General features: G+C 43.0%; 1 protein-coding gene across 2 annotated transcripts in view; it reads right to left on the bottom strand.

The window, feature by feature from the left end:
• Positions 1–5629: 5629 nt before the first annotated feature.
• GJA8 (gap junction protein alpha 8) overlaps positions 5630–14043 on the bottom strand; it is a 62708-nt gene continuing 54294 nt past the window's right edge. The window contains exons 8-10 of one of the 2 annotated variants that reach the window (XM_041124712.1): positions 7570–8578; positions 6125–6221; positions 5630–6018 (exon numbers count right to left, since the gene is read on the bottom strand). In XM_041124712.1, the coding sequence (XP_040980646.1) occupies positions 6147–6221; positions 7570–8568 (1074 nt within the window). In that variant the 5' untranslated portion in view covers positions 8569–8578 and the 3' untranslated portion in view covers positions 5630–6018; positions 6125–6146. Of the gene's footprint in view, positions 8579–14043 lie in introns of both variants that reach the window. The other variant, XM_030020543.2, reaches the window with a different exon arrangement.

Raw genomic sequence — 14043 nt, 5'->3', positions numbered from 1 at the left:
TGAAACATGTCTCTGCTTAGCTGTAAATTACTGATTCCTGAGCCTGGGGAGAAACACACAGGGAAGAAGATAATTCCTACTGGAAAAACTTAGATCCACCCCCTAGTCCCAGGACTTCTCCTTCAGGGAAGACAAAAAGTGTAAAAAGAAAATGGGAAATTTATTCCATGTTGTTCCTCCTTAGATACTGCTGATGTGCATGTGTGGGGAGAAGGGTCCATGGCACTCCACAGGTACAAAGACAACTTCTCAGTTGTGAGAGGCTGGTAGTTTCATTAAAGAGAATATAGATGGAGGTGGCCAGAGAGGAGAGGCAGCGCACGAGGAAGAAGGGCTGGTCAGTACGTTGGCAGGTTTCCACTCAGTTCCATATTTTATTCTTCCCCATATTAAAGTGTGAATGTGGCTATTTTATGTTCAGTTTGTAGAGGGAACTGAAGTCAAGCCTTTCAAGTAAAGTGGAAAGGTGGAGCATATTGAATTAAGGCAGTTTGTTGGCCAAGAGTATATTTAGAAATAGCACAGGGTTCCAGAAAGTGCTACAGGGCACATTCATGACAAATAGGCTTAGCTGGCAGCTGGCCATCCATTTTCTTTTCTCTCCAAAGGTTTTCATGAACAGGAGCTCTGAAGCTGGGAGTAATCCGACATCATTCTGATTTCTGAATTTCTTTCGAATTTATTTTTGGTGAGTTCAGATGATGATGTTCACTGGCAATAGATGAATTCCTTTATGGGGTTGTCTATGACTTTTCTCTGAACTAACATATATGTATTGAGAAACTTACCTGACCATTTTTGTCCCAGTAATTCTTCATATACTTAGGTAGAAGGATTTGGAAAAAAAAAAGCTTTGCCCATGCTATTTCTGGTTCTGGATTCTACCCACTAAATAGAGGAACCAGTGCATAAAAGTTCAATTAAATTACTTTAAAGTTGCTGACCACCTTAAAATCCAGAAATACCAGATTTGGTAACAGGCTGGGTTTAATTCATGTCTCACGTTGGCTTGCCTTATCCTTACAATGAGGTACTCGGCCCATGAGCTTGCAGGCTTCTTCGCTTCGGCCTTTGCCTGCAGCCTGCCTATAATCCAGGATTTTTTGGTATGCTTATTTGTAACTGCGTTTCCTTATCCCCATCATCCTTCAATCCAGCTCTCCCCTGAGCTTCAGGGAAACACCATAGGAGCCAACTTTTCTGTTTAATGTGTCACCACAAATTTGTTGCTGTGTTGACTTAAAAGTTTTTCAGTAGGCTACTCCATGACTTTTCCAAGCAATACAGACTTTCCTCCTTGGAAACCAATAAATGGCTTGTTTTGCTTTTACTGTGTCAGGCTGGATCTAGCAAGGCGAAGGCCAACAGTCTTTGTTTTTTTTTAAAAATGTTCTGTCAGTAGCTCTGTAATCACCATTTCTATTCAGTTCTGCTTCATCCCAGATCAGCAAGCTTTAAAATACCCAGGTTTTTGTTGACAGAACATTAAAATGCCATCCTCTGCACTTTCAGATGGATTTAAAGGCACACTTGACACTGAAATTAAAGGGAGCTGGAAAGACCTAAGCCCCTTATATTTCCATGATTTTCTCTGTTGACAAGCATACTCTTTTCTTTTTAATTTTATTTTATTTGTAATCTTCTTTCCAAACCAGTTACACAACACATAGTTCTGGCCTCAAGCAGCTTTTCTAGCTACCAAACATCAGTTGACTGTGTTTGTGCATCAGCCTCTGCTGCAATGCCCACTTAGTTGGTGTTGTCTGCTGGGACAGCCTAAGCAAATTCTACCAGAGCACCCCAGAGAGGCAGAAAGTGCCCCACACCCATTGTTCCACATGCAGTGGCTGCACTGAGTTTTCAAATTCCCATGGGATAGATAGTTCAGGCTGGAAGGGACCAGCTGGTCCAGCCTTCAGCTCAGTGCAGGGCCAACGTCAAAGTCAGACCAGGGTGCTCAACGCTTTTCCCAGTCAGTCTTCATCCTCCAAGGATGGAGATCCTACCACGTCTCTGGGCACCTGTTTTAGTGCTGAACCACTCTCCAGTTGAACAATTTTTTTCCTGGTCAGAACTTTTAAGTCAAAATTTTCCTTCCTGTTCTTTGTGATCGTTGCTTCTGATCCTTTGCTGTGCACCTCGGTCAAGAGTCTGGCTCCATCTTCCCTGTAACTCCCCATTAAGTACCTGAAGACAGCAGTTAGACTTCCCCACCCCCTTAGCCACCTCCTCTCTAGGTTGAACAAATCTTCAATGTCTCTTTGTACATCACACTGCTGAGAGAAAAACTTGAATTATTGACAGAGACACGAGTCTTGCTGGTTCTACTGAAATAGGTGCATGCCAAGCTAGTTGCAAGGAAAGGATTGTGTGCCAGGCTACATCTTGGCAAGTCAATACACATTTATTTGCCATGGTTACTACTCAACTGTATAAGCACATTTGGTGTTGGCAAAAAGCCTTTCCCGAGCCATGTTAAAAGGCGTAGCACACACAGAGCCTAAGAAATGATAGCATCATTCTGTTGGGGAAAAAAAATTATTCCAATACTTAGACAAGTCCCCTGATTTTGGTATGTTTATCCAACCCTGGCCCTTGGGAAATCTGGCACCACATACCATTTTATCACAACTGCCTCAGGCTTATAGGAAGGCTTTAGTCTAGCTCTCATAGCTGTTCCTGTCTTTACTAAACAAAACTACGCCTAGGCTAGGATTACTTTCAGTTGTCAGCCTGAAAAGCCATTTTCTATACAAAACAGCAAACTGCCACTTTTTTTTGGCATTGTGTGACATGGCCGCTCTTTAAATGTAAAACTGCACAGTCAGTGAGTTACTGAGTGGCAGGAGAGACTGGGCTTTCCTCCCTCAGTAAGTAGATTTCATGCCCACACAGACCTAGAGAGCAGAGATCCCCCTAAATGTCTCCACTCCTACAGGAGGAGGAATCTGTACTTCGTTGTGTTTCAGCACTCAGGGATCGTTGGTATCTATCGCACTTAGAGGAAAGAATCAGTATAACATGATAATTTGTGGATTTGCATTCACGAAGAGGGGCTTTTTTTCTGCGTGCTATAAGCAATTGTAAACTCTTTCATGGAGACTCTAGAAAATTTACTTGGAGTTTGCACTGAGTGGTTTAAAACAGAAGCCCAGCAATATTGTGCATTATACAACCCTCTCCCACATGCCTTGCAAAGCCCTTAAAATTGTTTTTAAACAAAAAAAGAGCTCCACCAACCTGCACCCCCCTCCAGGAACTGTCTTATTTAAGCATAAATGCTGCCCCAGAATGGATGCTGGGGATGGAGAAGAGGGGTCCATGTAACCACACTGTCACCGCTGCTTCATACGGCCAGGCCAAGGCTAAGGTGGGAGAGAGGGGTGGGGGATCAATGGAGTCTTTTTTACTCATGGCAAATCCACATCTGCGTTGATGTTGTCAGTGCAATGCAGTGTTCACATTTTCAAACTAATGCCCGCCTGGTCAAGGAGTTACATATTAACCAACTTAGCCATTCTGCCAGGAAAGAACAAGGATACCATGCATTTCAGCAGTGCTTTTCATCAGATCATTCCTACTTACTTTACAAACAGAATTAAAGAAGCCTCACAACATCCCTGTGAGGTAGGTGGAAATTCTTACACCCATTTTACAGGTGGAGAAAACAGGCACTGAGAGGTAAAGTGATTATCACAGCAAGTCAGAAGCAGAGCTGGAAATAAATCTAAGATTATTATCCTAGGTCCACTGCTCTAGACACTAGAGAATACCAACTCCCACATGCTATTGTAAGCTAAGACACTACCTTTCTCTTCTACTTTTACCTCCTTTGGTGATTTTGACACTTGCATCTTAATGCTCCTTGCAGAGAGCCAGTTATTTATTTGCACAGAGAGCCGAGGGGGTACACACACCTTTAAATGATCCAGGCATGGCTCTAATTGTTCAGTGACTTCCCCCTTCCCAAGAAAATAATTTTCCCTGTTCTTTATATCTATGTTTTGCTTACTTATTTTTCGAGTAGAATCATACACTGAATCCATAGCTCTGAGGCTGTTATGCAACTTCACTAGCAATTTCTTGAATAAATGATTAAATTTGTCTCATTGAGAAGGAATAAAACCCATTTATATGATATCACATCCAGAAATAGCAATAATCCTTTGCTCATCTGTAGGGCCTTCCATCCAAGGACCTCCCATTCTATTACTAACACAATATATCGAGCCTCACATCATCTTTGTGAGGTAGAAAATTATTCCCAATTGTACAAGGAAGAATGACTTGCTGACAGTCCCACAGTGATTTCATTGCAGAGATGAGGCTGAATGCCAGAAGGCCAGACTGTTAGTTCCCTGCTCAGTTTGCCGAGAAGGGCTGTCTTGATGCCGTGGCTCATACTTGGTGGCTACAGATTTGCTAGCAGTCTGGCAGGGTACTTGAAAACCAGCTTGAAAAAAAAATCAACAAGCAGGTGACTGGATACAGGAGGAAAATGCTGGTTTGTTTCATTGTGCTGTCATGACCCGGAGGAAGAAACGAGCTTTCCTGTGGCAGCTGTGAAAGAACTACAGGGTGTCCATTGAGTTCACTGCATATAGTGCATTTTACTGAAGCACTCCAGTGAAAAAGAATGACATACTCAACATCTGATGATTAAAGACTGGACCGCCCAACAGCCATAGTGTGGACCATATACCTGTGATGAATAAGTACTCATCTGAATTAGTCCAGAGATCTAATGAAGGTATGCATGTCAGAGGTCAGGAACAGGGATGGTTATTAAAATACTTTGTATGTAAAAGGACTTGTCAAGTAATTAGAAGTAAACAAGTGTGGGGGTGATTCATCTAGTCTGTTGGTATCTGGAAGGATCAGATGCTCTGAAGATGGAAGAGAGCTCATACTGAACCGTTACAGATATATATATTTTTTTTACCTACAGGCAAGTGTGTTTCCTACCCCTTTTGACGAGTGGGCTGGTTTATGCTTAGAACCATTAAAACTCTCTTCTATCTTTCTGTGAAGAAAATAAAAAGTAATAGATCCCATCTCGTATAAGTGTAGTGATTTTGCTGTTCATCTGAATTTTTGCCCTTGCTTGAATTCTAGTAGAATACTGGGCACAGTGGACCCTTTTCCTGCTGAAAAACATTCTCTTTCCTCAGTTGCCTTTCATTTGTGTTAACTGTTCTCCTGTTTCTGCATCAAGAGAGTGGATAAACGGTAGCCTCCAGATTCTCTCTCTGCACGTTCCTTTGCATGTGTTGCTTTGTCACATTCCTTCCCAAAACTGAGGAGATACCTTCCAGTCTTCCTTCACAAGGGAGGACAACCTAACAGCCTTTGTCCAGGGAGCAAAGATTTTGACCTCAGGCGGCAAACCTTGGGAAAATATGCAGGCCCAAGAGGAGCAAAAGGATTAATAGTAAAAAAAAAAAAACCAAAAAAACGTGGCACCGCTGTGATGCTGAAGAATCCCAATGCACCCTACAAACTTTCTACATATGTACAGCTTACTTCACTTAGCAGTGAAGTCTAGCCACCTTTGCACTCATACAGGGCAGCTGCATAACAAGGCAGGGGAACTCCATCAAACAGGTTAGATCAGCGAGTGACAGGATGCAGCAGGACTGGAGGTATGAGCCCAAGCCTACCCAGAGCGCTCTCAGACACCCATTTGACTTCAATGGGCTTGGAGTCAGCCCTACTACAATGGGAGACCACAGAGGGTCTTTTCTAGCTAATGGCGGGATGAGTTTTATGCATTATGCCAAAGACCTTTTTTTTCCCGACCTGGATTAGAGCCTGCCCTGGGAACAATGGGATGGGCTGCAGCCCAGCAGAAAGAATTTGCTGAGCTGGCAGGGTCTGAGGTTTGCAGAGCAGAGCAGATGAGAGTGCATACCTGCACTTTTCTGGCATGAGGCTCAGTTTTGGGGGGACACAGCTGTTAACCTGAAGTTTTTTGAATGCATTGCTGCACTGTCTCAGCCAAAAGATGCTGCTGTAGTCCTAAAATTAGAAATCCACAGGGATTTAAAACATTTGCAAGCACATGTGTTTCTGCCTTTTGTAACAAAAAAAGATTTTGCTGAGGCTCTGGGAGTTCTCTACAGACCTGTTGGCACAAAAGGTCTAAATCATGTTTTGGAAGGCCTTGTTTTACTCGAGACTTTGGCATTTAATAGAGACGTAAACCACTGGATGGCTCCCGTCTGTCAAATTAAAAACAAAGGATGTCAAAAAACTATTCTCATATCAGACTTTTCAAACTTGAACAACCAGTTTTGTATTTAGAGGTTTAAATAGGCACGTAGTTACCTAGACCCCAGGTTTAGGTACACAGGTGCCTTCAGGACTCTGTACCTGAGATTTGCTGAGTGCCTGTAAGTTTGGGAGCTCCAGGAACTGAGCACATGTCAGGATCATGCCATGAAGACTTGTGTTTGGTTTCATGCTCTGGCGGCTGTAGCTGTTTCCTCCTTTCACAGAAGCCTTCCCACGCTTGCTTTGCTAAATCGAGTTGCAGATCTTTAAATCACAAGACTACAAGTAAAAAATATCACTTGAATTTATTCTTTCCAGTGCTCTGAAATAGGCTCGGGGCTGGATGACCCTCTTGGGAACAAATAATCCATCTGTGGGCATCTGCTAAATCCTAGTAGAGAGCTACTGTTAACCTTGCCTACTGTCAATATCACTTGAAGAGCAGAAATATTTTTGACATAAAGGAAAATATTTTTACCTAACTCAGATTTTCATTCACAGAGAAACTGGGGACATTTTGACCCTTATTTTCTGAATAGAGAGGGGAAATAGTGCTTACTATTTTAGTCTGTTGATGCTAAGCACAGAATTCACTTTGTGAATTAAATAACTGCAATTCTGTGCCAACAGCGAAGGGAAGATCTGCTCAGCATGCCAGAGGTGGAAACAGAAAAAGAAATACTAGATACAGTTGTTGATCAGTCATCCCCCTTGCTGGCTGCAGAGACAGATCGTCCCCATGTTCCTAGAGAAATGTGGAACACAAAGCTTCCAGTAAATACGTTCACAGTGGTGACATTTGGGTTTCACTGCCACGTTAGGTTTTAAAAGACATCAGTTATGTGTACAATGTAGCTATTACTGTAAGGAGTTAGCTGGCATGTGGAAACAGGGAAAATGTTCCTTTTTAAATGGACATACAGGGCAAATAAGGCACAGTCACCATGATAGTACCTTTCCAGTTGAGAATCTCAAGAGGAAATAATATTCAAATGGCCATTTTAGCACTTTGCTTAAAAATATCTTTTGATTTCTTTCTTTATCTCTCCTTTTCTCTTCAACCTTTTCCTTTTCATGTGCTCCTCATATCCTGCACCTTCATACAGTCAAATCATCTGACCTGGCCCTGCTGCTGGCTTTACTTAGCCTGCTGAGGGGTCTCATATCAGTGGTGAGTTCAGCAGGTGCTGAAGGCCCTTCCACTTCATCGCTCACCACCTCCTCCGCTGCTTTCTTCACCCCTGGCTCTCCCTGAGGTCCCAGCTGCTCCTCTTCTTGTTCCTCCTCTGCTCTTACCTTCTCCTCTTCCGGTTCCTTCGCTTGTGCATATGATGGTAACCTCTCATCAAATGCCCTAGAGAGATCTTCCAATGGTCCCATCCCAATCTTCTCCTCAAACTCATTGAAGGCTGATGGAAGGGGACTGGGCTCAACCCCTACTTCTGCGAGAGGGAAATAGTGGGACACTGGCTTCTCTTCTTCCAGCAACTTGTAGCCTTTGGTCTTTGGGATGGAGGGGACTGTGATGGCATGGAGGGGCTTCTCTGGGACCTCCCCCAGCTGTTCCTCCACTGGTCTTCTCAGAGCCCTCCGGATCCTTTTGAGGATCAAGTGACTGATCTCCACCAGGTTGAGGAAGAGGGACACAGAAGCCACCACCAGCATGAACATAATAAAGATGGTCTTCTCCGTGGGCCTGGAGACAAAACAGTCCACAAGATTGGGACAGGGCCACCTCCCACAGCGGTAAAGGGGGAGAATTCGGAAGCCATAAAGGAAGTACTGACCTACTATGAATCCCACCTCAAAGAGGGTTTTGAAAATGATGTGGAAGATATAGGTTCTCAGGAGGGTGCCCTCCAGGCGAAACTTCTTGGTCCCGTCAGGGTTGTTGCCTTTGTTTTGATTTGGAGCCAGGGGCAGCTTCTCTTCATCCACCTCAGCTTGCTGACGCCTCTCAGCTTCCTCCCTCTCTCTCCTCTTCTCCTCCATGCGGACATGGTGCACGGCATGCCCAAAGTACATGAGTGAAGGTGTGGATACAAAAATGATCTGCAGGACCCAGAGCCGGATGTGGGAGATGGGGAAGGCCTCATCATAGCAGACATTCTCGCAACCAGGTTGCTGGGTGTTGCACACAAAGTCTGACTGTTCATCTCCCCACACTAGCTCGGCAGCTGTTCCCAGGATCAGGATGCGGAAAATGAAGAGCACTGTGAGCCAAACTCTCCCGATGACAGTGGATTGCTCGTTCACCTGCTCTAAAATGTTCCCCAAGAAACTCCAGTCACCCATTTCTTACTGTCTAAGGAAAGAAAAAAGAAAGAGAATGACCACAAATTATGCTAAATTTAAAAGATTTCAGGTTTTCCCACTGATGTCTTTTGTTGCTTTCAACCAGTAAGTATTTCCCTAATATACTTTGAGAACAGAAAGAAGGTTGCTTGCTTGCTTATTTGGCTGATCACAATGATTTATTAGCAAGAGAAGGGCTGGGAAGCCAGAGCAAACTGCTTGCTAAATTCTTTCTTCCCTGGCTCTAAATGGGCAATTACTTTCCAGCCGGGGAGGGGGGGTATATTTAACTCCTTGTCCAGGTAAGAGTCTTCTGTGGTGCCTTGCAGGCTCAGTTGTATGAGCCTGCTTAAATTTTGTACACGTACAAACACTCGCCAGCAGTACAGTAGAACAGATTTATCAGCATGCAGCTGCAGTGGTTAGAAAAGAGAGTGAAGCTTTCAAGCACCCAAGCTCTTCTGCACACATGGGTCAAACAGATCTTGAATTGGTGCACATCTTGCACCTATACAAACCTGAATTCTCTCTAAGGTTGCATATATTAATTCTACATTAGAAATCACTCTGTTAGGTAAGAATAGCAATTACAACACCATTATTGTTTTAGTAATACTGTATAAGCTTAATAACTACCATATATACTAGTTTTGCTATATAGTATGCATGATATACAGTATAATGATTTGGTGTTCTTTGGGCTATTCTTTGTATCCTCTTCTGAAGTCAGTTGCCACACTGACTTTGCAACCAACCTGAAGGAAAACACAAAGGTCTATAACTGGGACCTAAAATACTGTTTTCTCTCTCTAAAATGTCAGTGCTATCTCAGGCTAACACAGAACTGGAAGCCAGCTGCAGGTATCCTACAGGAAAGCTAAGAAAGTAGTCCATTTTCAAGTAATGTAAGTCAAACTTTACATCTGTCATTATTTTTGCATGATAAGAAATTATTGCTAGGCCAGGACTTCATCCTGCGTATACTCAACTTCCTACTATATAATTTTAGGCAAGGGAAAATCTATGAATGAGGGAAATAAAGAGCAAACTTGTTTGGGATGGGCTGATTTAACACGCCACAGCAGTCTGAAGTCTTTGAGGAATGCAGAATATTACAGTGATCCAGAAAGACCAACTTGTGGACCATGACAAGTGAAGCAGGGAATAGCTGGTCACAGGGATCTAGAAGATCATCTCTTAGATACTACCTCCATCTATAGTTTCCTAAATGCAGACATACATAGACAAGTGCTGGGAAAAAGAATGTACAATCAACTGCATGGAAAACTGAGTATCTAAACTTCCCTCCTCCTTCAGATACCACTGGGATATATTTGTAATGCCATATATTACAACACACCATTGCATACCAGGCAGTTTCAACTACTGTGTGTACATATTCACACATAGAAAACCACACAAAATATTGAGATTTCTACAGCTCTGGGGAATTTCACAAATTTTCAACAAAAAAAAAATCCTTCTGATGTCATTTTTCTAAACCAAGATGGACTCATTTTCCTTGCCTTCAAACCTTGTAAAATTTTAACCCCAGACACCCATGTTAGAAAACGAAGAACAGAACACAGTCCTTCAGCTTGCACAAACACCTTGCATGCATAAGCGGCAAACATATAATTTAATTGCTACTTTCTCAGTCATTAAAGTCGTGTAAAAGAGTGTGTTAATGTCAGCACTTACATTAACAAATCTAGCAGAAGATTATGTTGTTTACATACATTATCTAAACTGATTTAAACATTCTCTTTCTGCAAATTCACAGAGCAAAGTACACCCAACAGTTACCAGTCATGTGCAACTCTGTAAAAAACACGACTACACACAATATAAACTTCATTGTCCCCCAGGCACCGCGGTTAACTCCATCCCTTTCTTTCTTTGTGAGTTACGCTGATATCCACAGCTACCATTTGAACATTTCCACTGCAGCACACAAGAGCGGCATTCAAGATGTGATAAACCTTATCATACAGAAAACTCACTGTACAAGAGAAGGAAAAATGTTTCCTGTCTAACTCCATCAAACGTATTGTTTCAGCTTGCTACATTTGGCTAAACTCTTCCTGAGATCACTTCCGAACTAGTCACGTTTTTCAAAACTCTGCCATGACCATCCTATTTTCTCCAAGTGAAGTGGTTCGAGGTTGCTCAATCAGTTCCACTGCAAGGAACAGTTTTGGGTGGACTGAAGATAAGTGGTACAACCAGTTCAAATGTCTAGGATTCCACCTGTAAGCAGTCACCCCTCAAGTCTCAAGAAAGGTGCAAGCGATGAATTTAGGCAGTCACCTTTTCCCTTAAATTGCCTGTCATAAAGAAAGAGCAGGAGACTGCCTAAGCCCACTCAGAGTCAACAGACTCGTGTTCTTAACTCACTTGTTGCAAACCCCCACCCCGCACTTCCAGACGTTGCAACCTGAGTACGCTACCAGCGAAAAAGACTGTATAGGTTAAGGACGTTGAGCAAGCAACTTGCCGCTGTGAAAGGCTCCACCGAAGAAATGTGTCCCCCTCCTCTCTTGGCACTCTGCAGGGAAGAGTGAACTTTTGTCTCTCTTCTTCCCTACCCTAAAAGTCCCAATCTTGTCGCACGACTGAGCAGATATGACTGAATTGGCTCTGATGGTGGGTTTTAGTTGCCCTGCAATATTTAAGCTCTGAGCCAGACGGCTTTATGAAGTGAGTGACAGTTAGTGACATGGGGAACAATAGGGAGAAAAAAATAGAGAAAGAGAGGCAGAGACACAGAGAGGAGAATCCACTGAACATGAAAAGCAGAGGGGGGAGAGGAACAGGCGACAGGCAGTGAAAAACCTAATACATGCATAAATGGGAGTTTGCACAGTTAAGCAGGGACTAAAGCATCTCTGCAATTCTGCTATGGTTCAGCACAGCTCTGTGTGTGTCCCCACTTGCTAGTCTTTAGGTGTTGTTGTGTGACAGGTGACAAGGGAGTGCCAACATCTCTGATAGTGGCAGAACTAATTGAATTATTTTGTTACCCTACACCCAGCTCTGACAGCCAAGTCGCATTGCTGATTTCCAGCACAGGCGTCACTGAGGTACGGGGTCTGTATTTGGCATCGTCAGATACTTTGGACTGCTCTTTAACATCTTTTACCTGGAAAAAGAAGCGGTATGGGAAAATGAGATCATCAGTCAATATTAATCAAGGCTGAGAAATACCAATTTTACAACCTCGCCTTTCAGTTTCTTAGTTCTGCTTAGTTTTTCTTCCAAATGTATCTTGCACATGCACATGCATCAAAAATGTCTAAACCAAACTGTTTTGTTAAGGAGCATAGCTGAATTCCAGCAGCCCAGCAAACAGGAATGTTACCCCAGGCACACTCACCTACCCCCAGCCATCTGCAAAAATGCTGGAGAGCCCACAGAAGAGAAAAATCACAGGCTCAATAATGCATCCACAAGTACAACTAACTGCCCTGTGAGTTTTGATTATAAGCCAAAGGATATAACTTTATTCTGAGATGTTATTTTTGTAGTCTTTCCATATGAATTGCTCAGAATGTGCTCTTGGTGCTCAGCTCTGAAGAAAAAGAGGATTACTGGAAGCAAGATCTGCTAAGCAATGATACAGACACCAGGCTCATAAAGTGATGAAGCAGCAAGTAGCTCTCCTCTCTCTTTCTGCATACTCAACACTGAATTTAATTCCCCAGAATGGCATTGGGAGATGCTCTGTCTCTAGAAATGCTGTCGTTTGAATGAGATGATATAATAAGAGGGCCACAAAATTTTGTATCTTCAAAAGATGCCTCTTTGGTGTTTCTGGGCGTTTGTGCCCATGTAAGTTCAGAGCCTCATTTCAGCAGTTGTCTTCCCAAACAGCTTTTAAGCTGAGTTGCATAGCCCCAAAGGACAAAGCACAACTGGAGAGAGAGATGATGTTTTTCAAACTGGATTTCAGAAGAGCTAAAGGATAAGTGAAAGTTGGAAAAGAATCATATTTTTCAAGAGTGATCAGTTTGGAGACACAAAAGAAAAACATTCTCTATGCATGCAGTTGGAATGAAGGTCATATTCTGAACACCTTAATAAATCATTCTCTTAATAGAGAAGTAGTAGAGGTCTATACATGACATTTTTCAGCCTGTGCTGCATAGTCTTCCTGGAGAGAGGACACGCAGAGGAGAGGACACAAGTTCCAAGAACATGAAGTGAGTAAGACAAGGCACAATTTGATCAACAAGAGGAATAAGCAGTAGGGAAGAGTAAGGAATACTTTTGTTGCTTTGTTTTGCTATATGCTACTGAGATAAACTAGGATTAATACATGAGTGACTGGTCATCACTGCCATCCTCATCCTTTCTCTGGGAAACAGTAAGAGAGGGAGAACTAAATGATACCACCAGCAGCTAACACCTTTAAAGAGTGCCTGCAAGCTGGTGCATCACAGAAGCCAGATAGTTCAGATGTTAACCTGCCCATCCCTTTTCAGACTGAAACTGTCTTTTTGGAAAACTCAGCTCTGGCTGAATGTGCATATCCTTTTCTGGGCCTTATCTGTCTAATATAATGAGCCAAAACCCAAATCTGGTATGTAACTACATGGCTGTAGTCCATCTCTAAATTACATCCAGCTACTGTCAGAGACATTTCCCATTAACCTTCTATCTGCCATTTGCAAACACTATCCAAATATCAAACACTGTCTGGCAAGTTGCAGAACAGCTTGCAAGATGCAGCTGATGCAGAAATTATATTCAAGTCACTGATCATTTGGTATATGTTACCTTCATCTGAATGATCAGGGTGACTTTCTTTGCTATCACTAGGGTGCAGAGCCTTTAACATGGGGCACACTGACTTTGCTGGACATTTTGGGTTTGGGGAAAACCACACAGTCCCTTCAACTGGATGCCTTTTAAAAAGGCACCACTGAGCTCTGGGACAGATTCTCCAGCTCACTAGGGCCTCCTTCCCCTGAAGAAAATGGCTGCAGAAAATGGCCTAAATGAAGATGAAGATGGCCAGTGAGGAATTCCTCTTGTACTGGGCTACCCAGGGAAGTGGTTGTTTGAGATGGGGATGAAGAGGAGAGGGTAGACCACGAGAAGAGCAAGAAGGGGACTTGATTCTCTCAGGCATCAGAGTAATGCTGGAAGTCAGGGCTGCCTTTGTAATATGAAAGCAATGGCTGTGAAAGAAAGGAGTAGAGACCATAAAACCAAAGCTCTAGAAGACTGGACCTCACACACAGCAAGCTTCATTTGCCGAGTCTGCAAAAGAACTGCAACACTGACAGTGCCAGACTGGTAATGGTGAACACTTCCAACCTGTGTACCTGGTCCAGTATTTATGCTCTCATTAGGCAACCTGTAGAAGTGCCGAGTACTTCCATCTCCAAAAACCAGCGCTAGAAATAGTAGCAGCTAATGAGAGTAACACTGTTACTCAGAATTACTTTTTCTTGCCTTTGGGACTTTTCT

The sequence above is a fragment of the Aquila chrysaetos genome, chromosome 7, assembly GCF_900496995.4.
Source record: "Aquila chrysaetos chrysaetos chromosome 7, bAquChr1.4, whole genome shotgun sequence".
Taxonomy (NCBI): Eukaryota; Metazoa; Chordata; class Aves; order Accipitriformes; family Accipitridae; genus Aquila; species Aquila chrysaetos.
The sequence above is the reverse complement of the archived record's forward strand: the minus strand, read 5'-3'. Positions and strand labels throughout refer to the sequence as shown.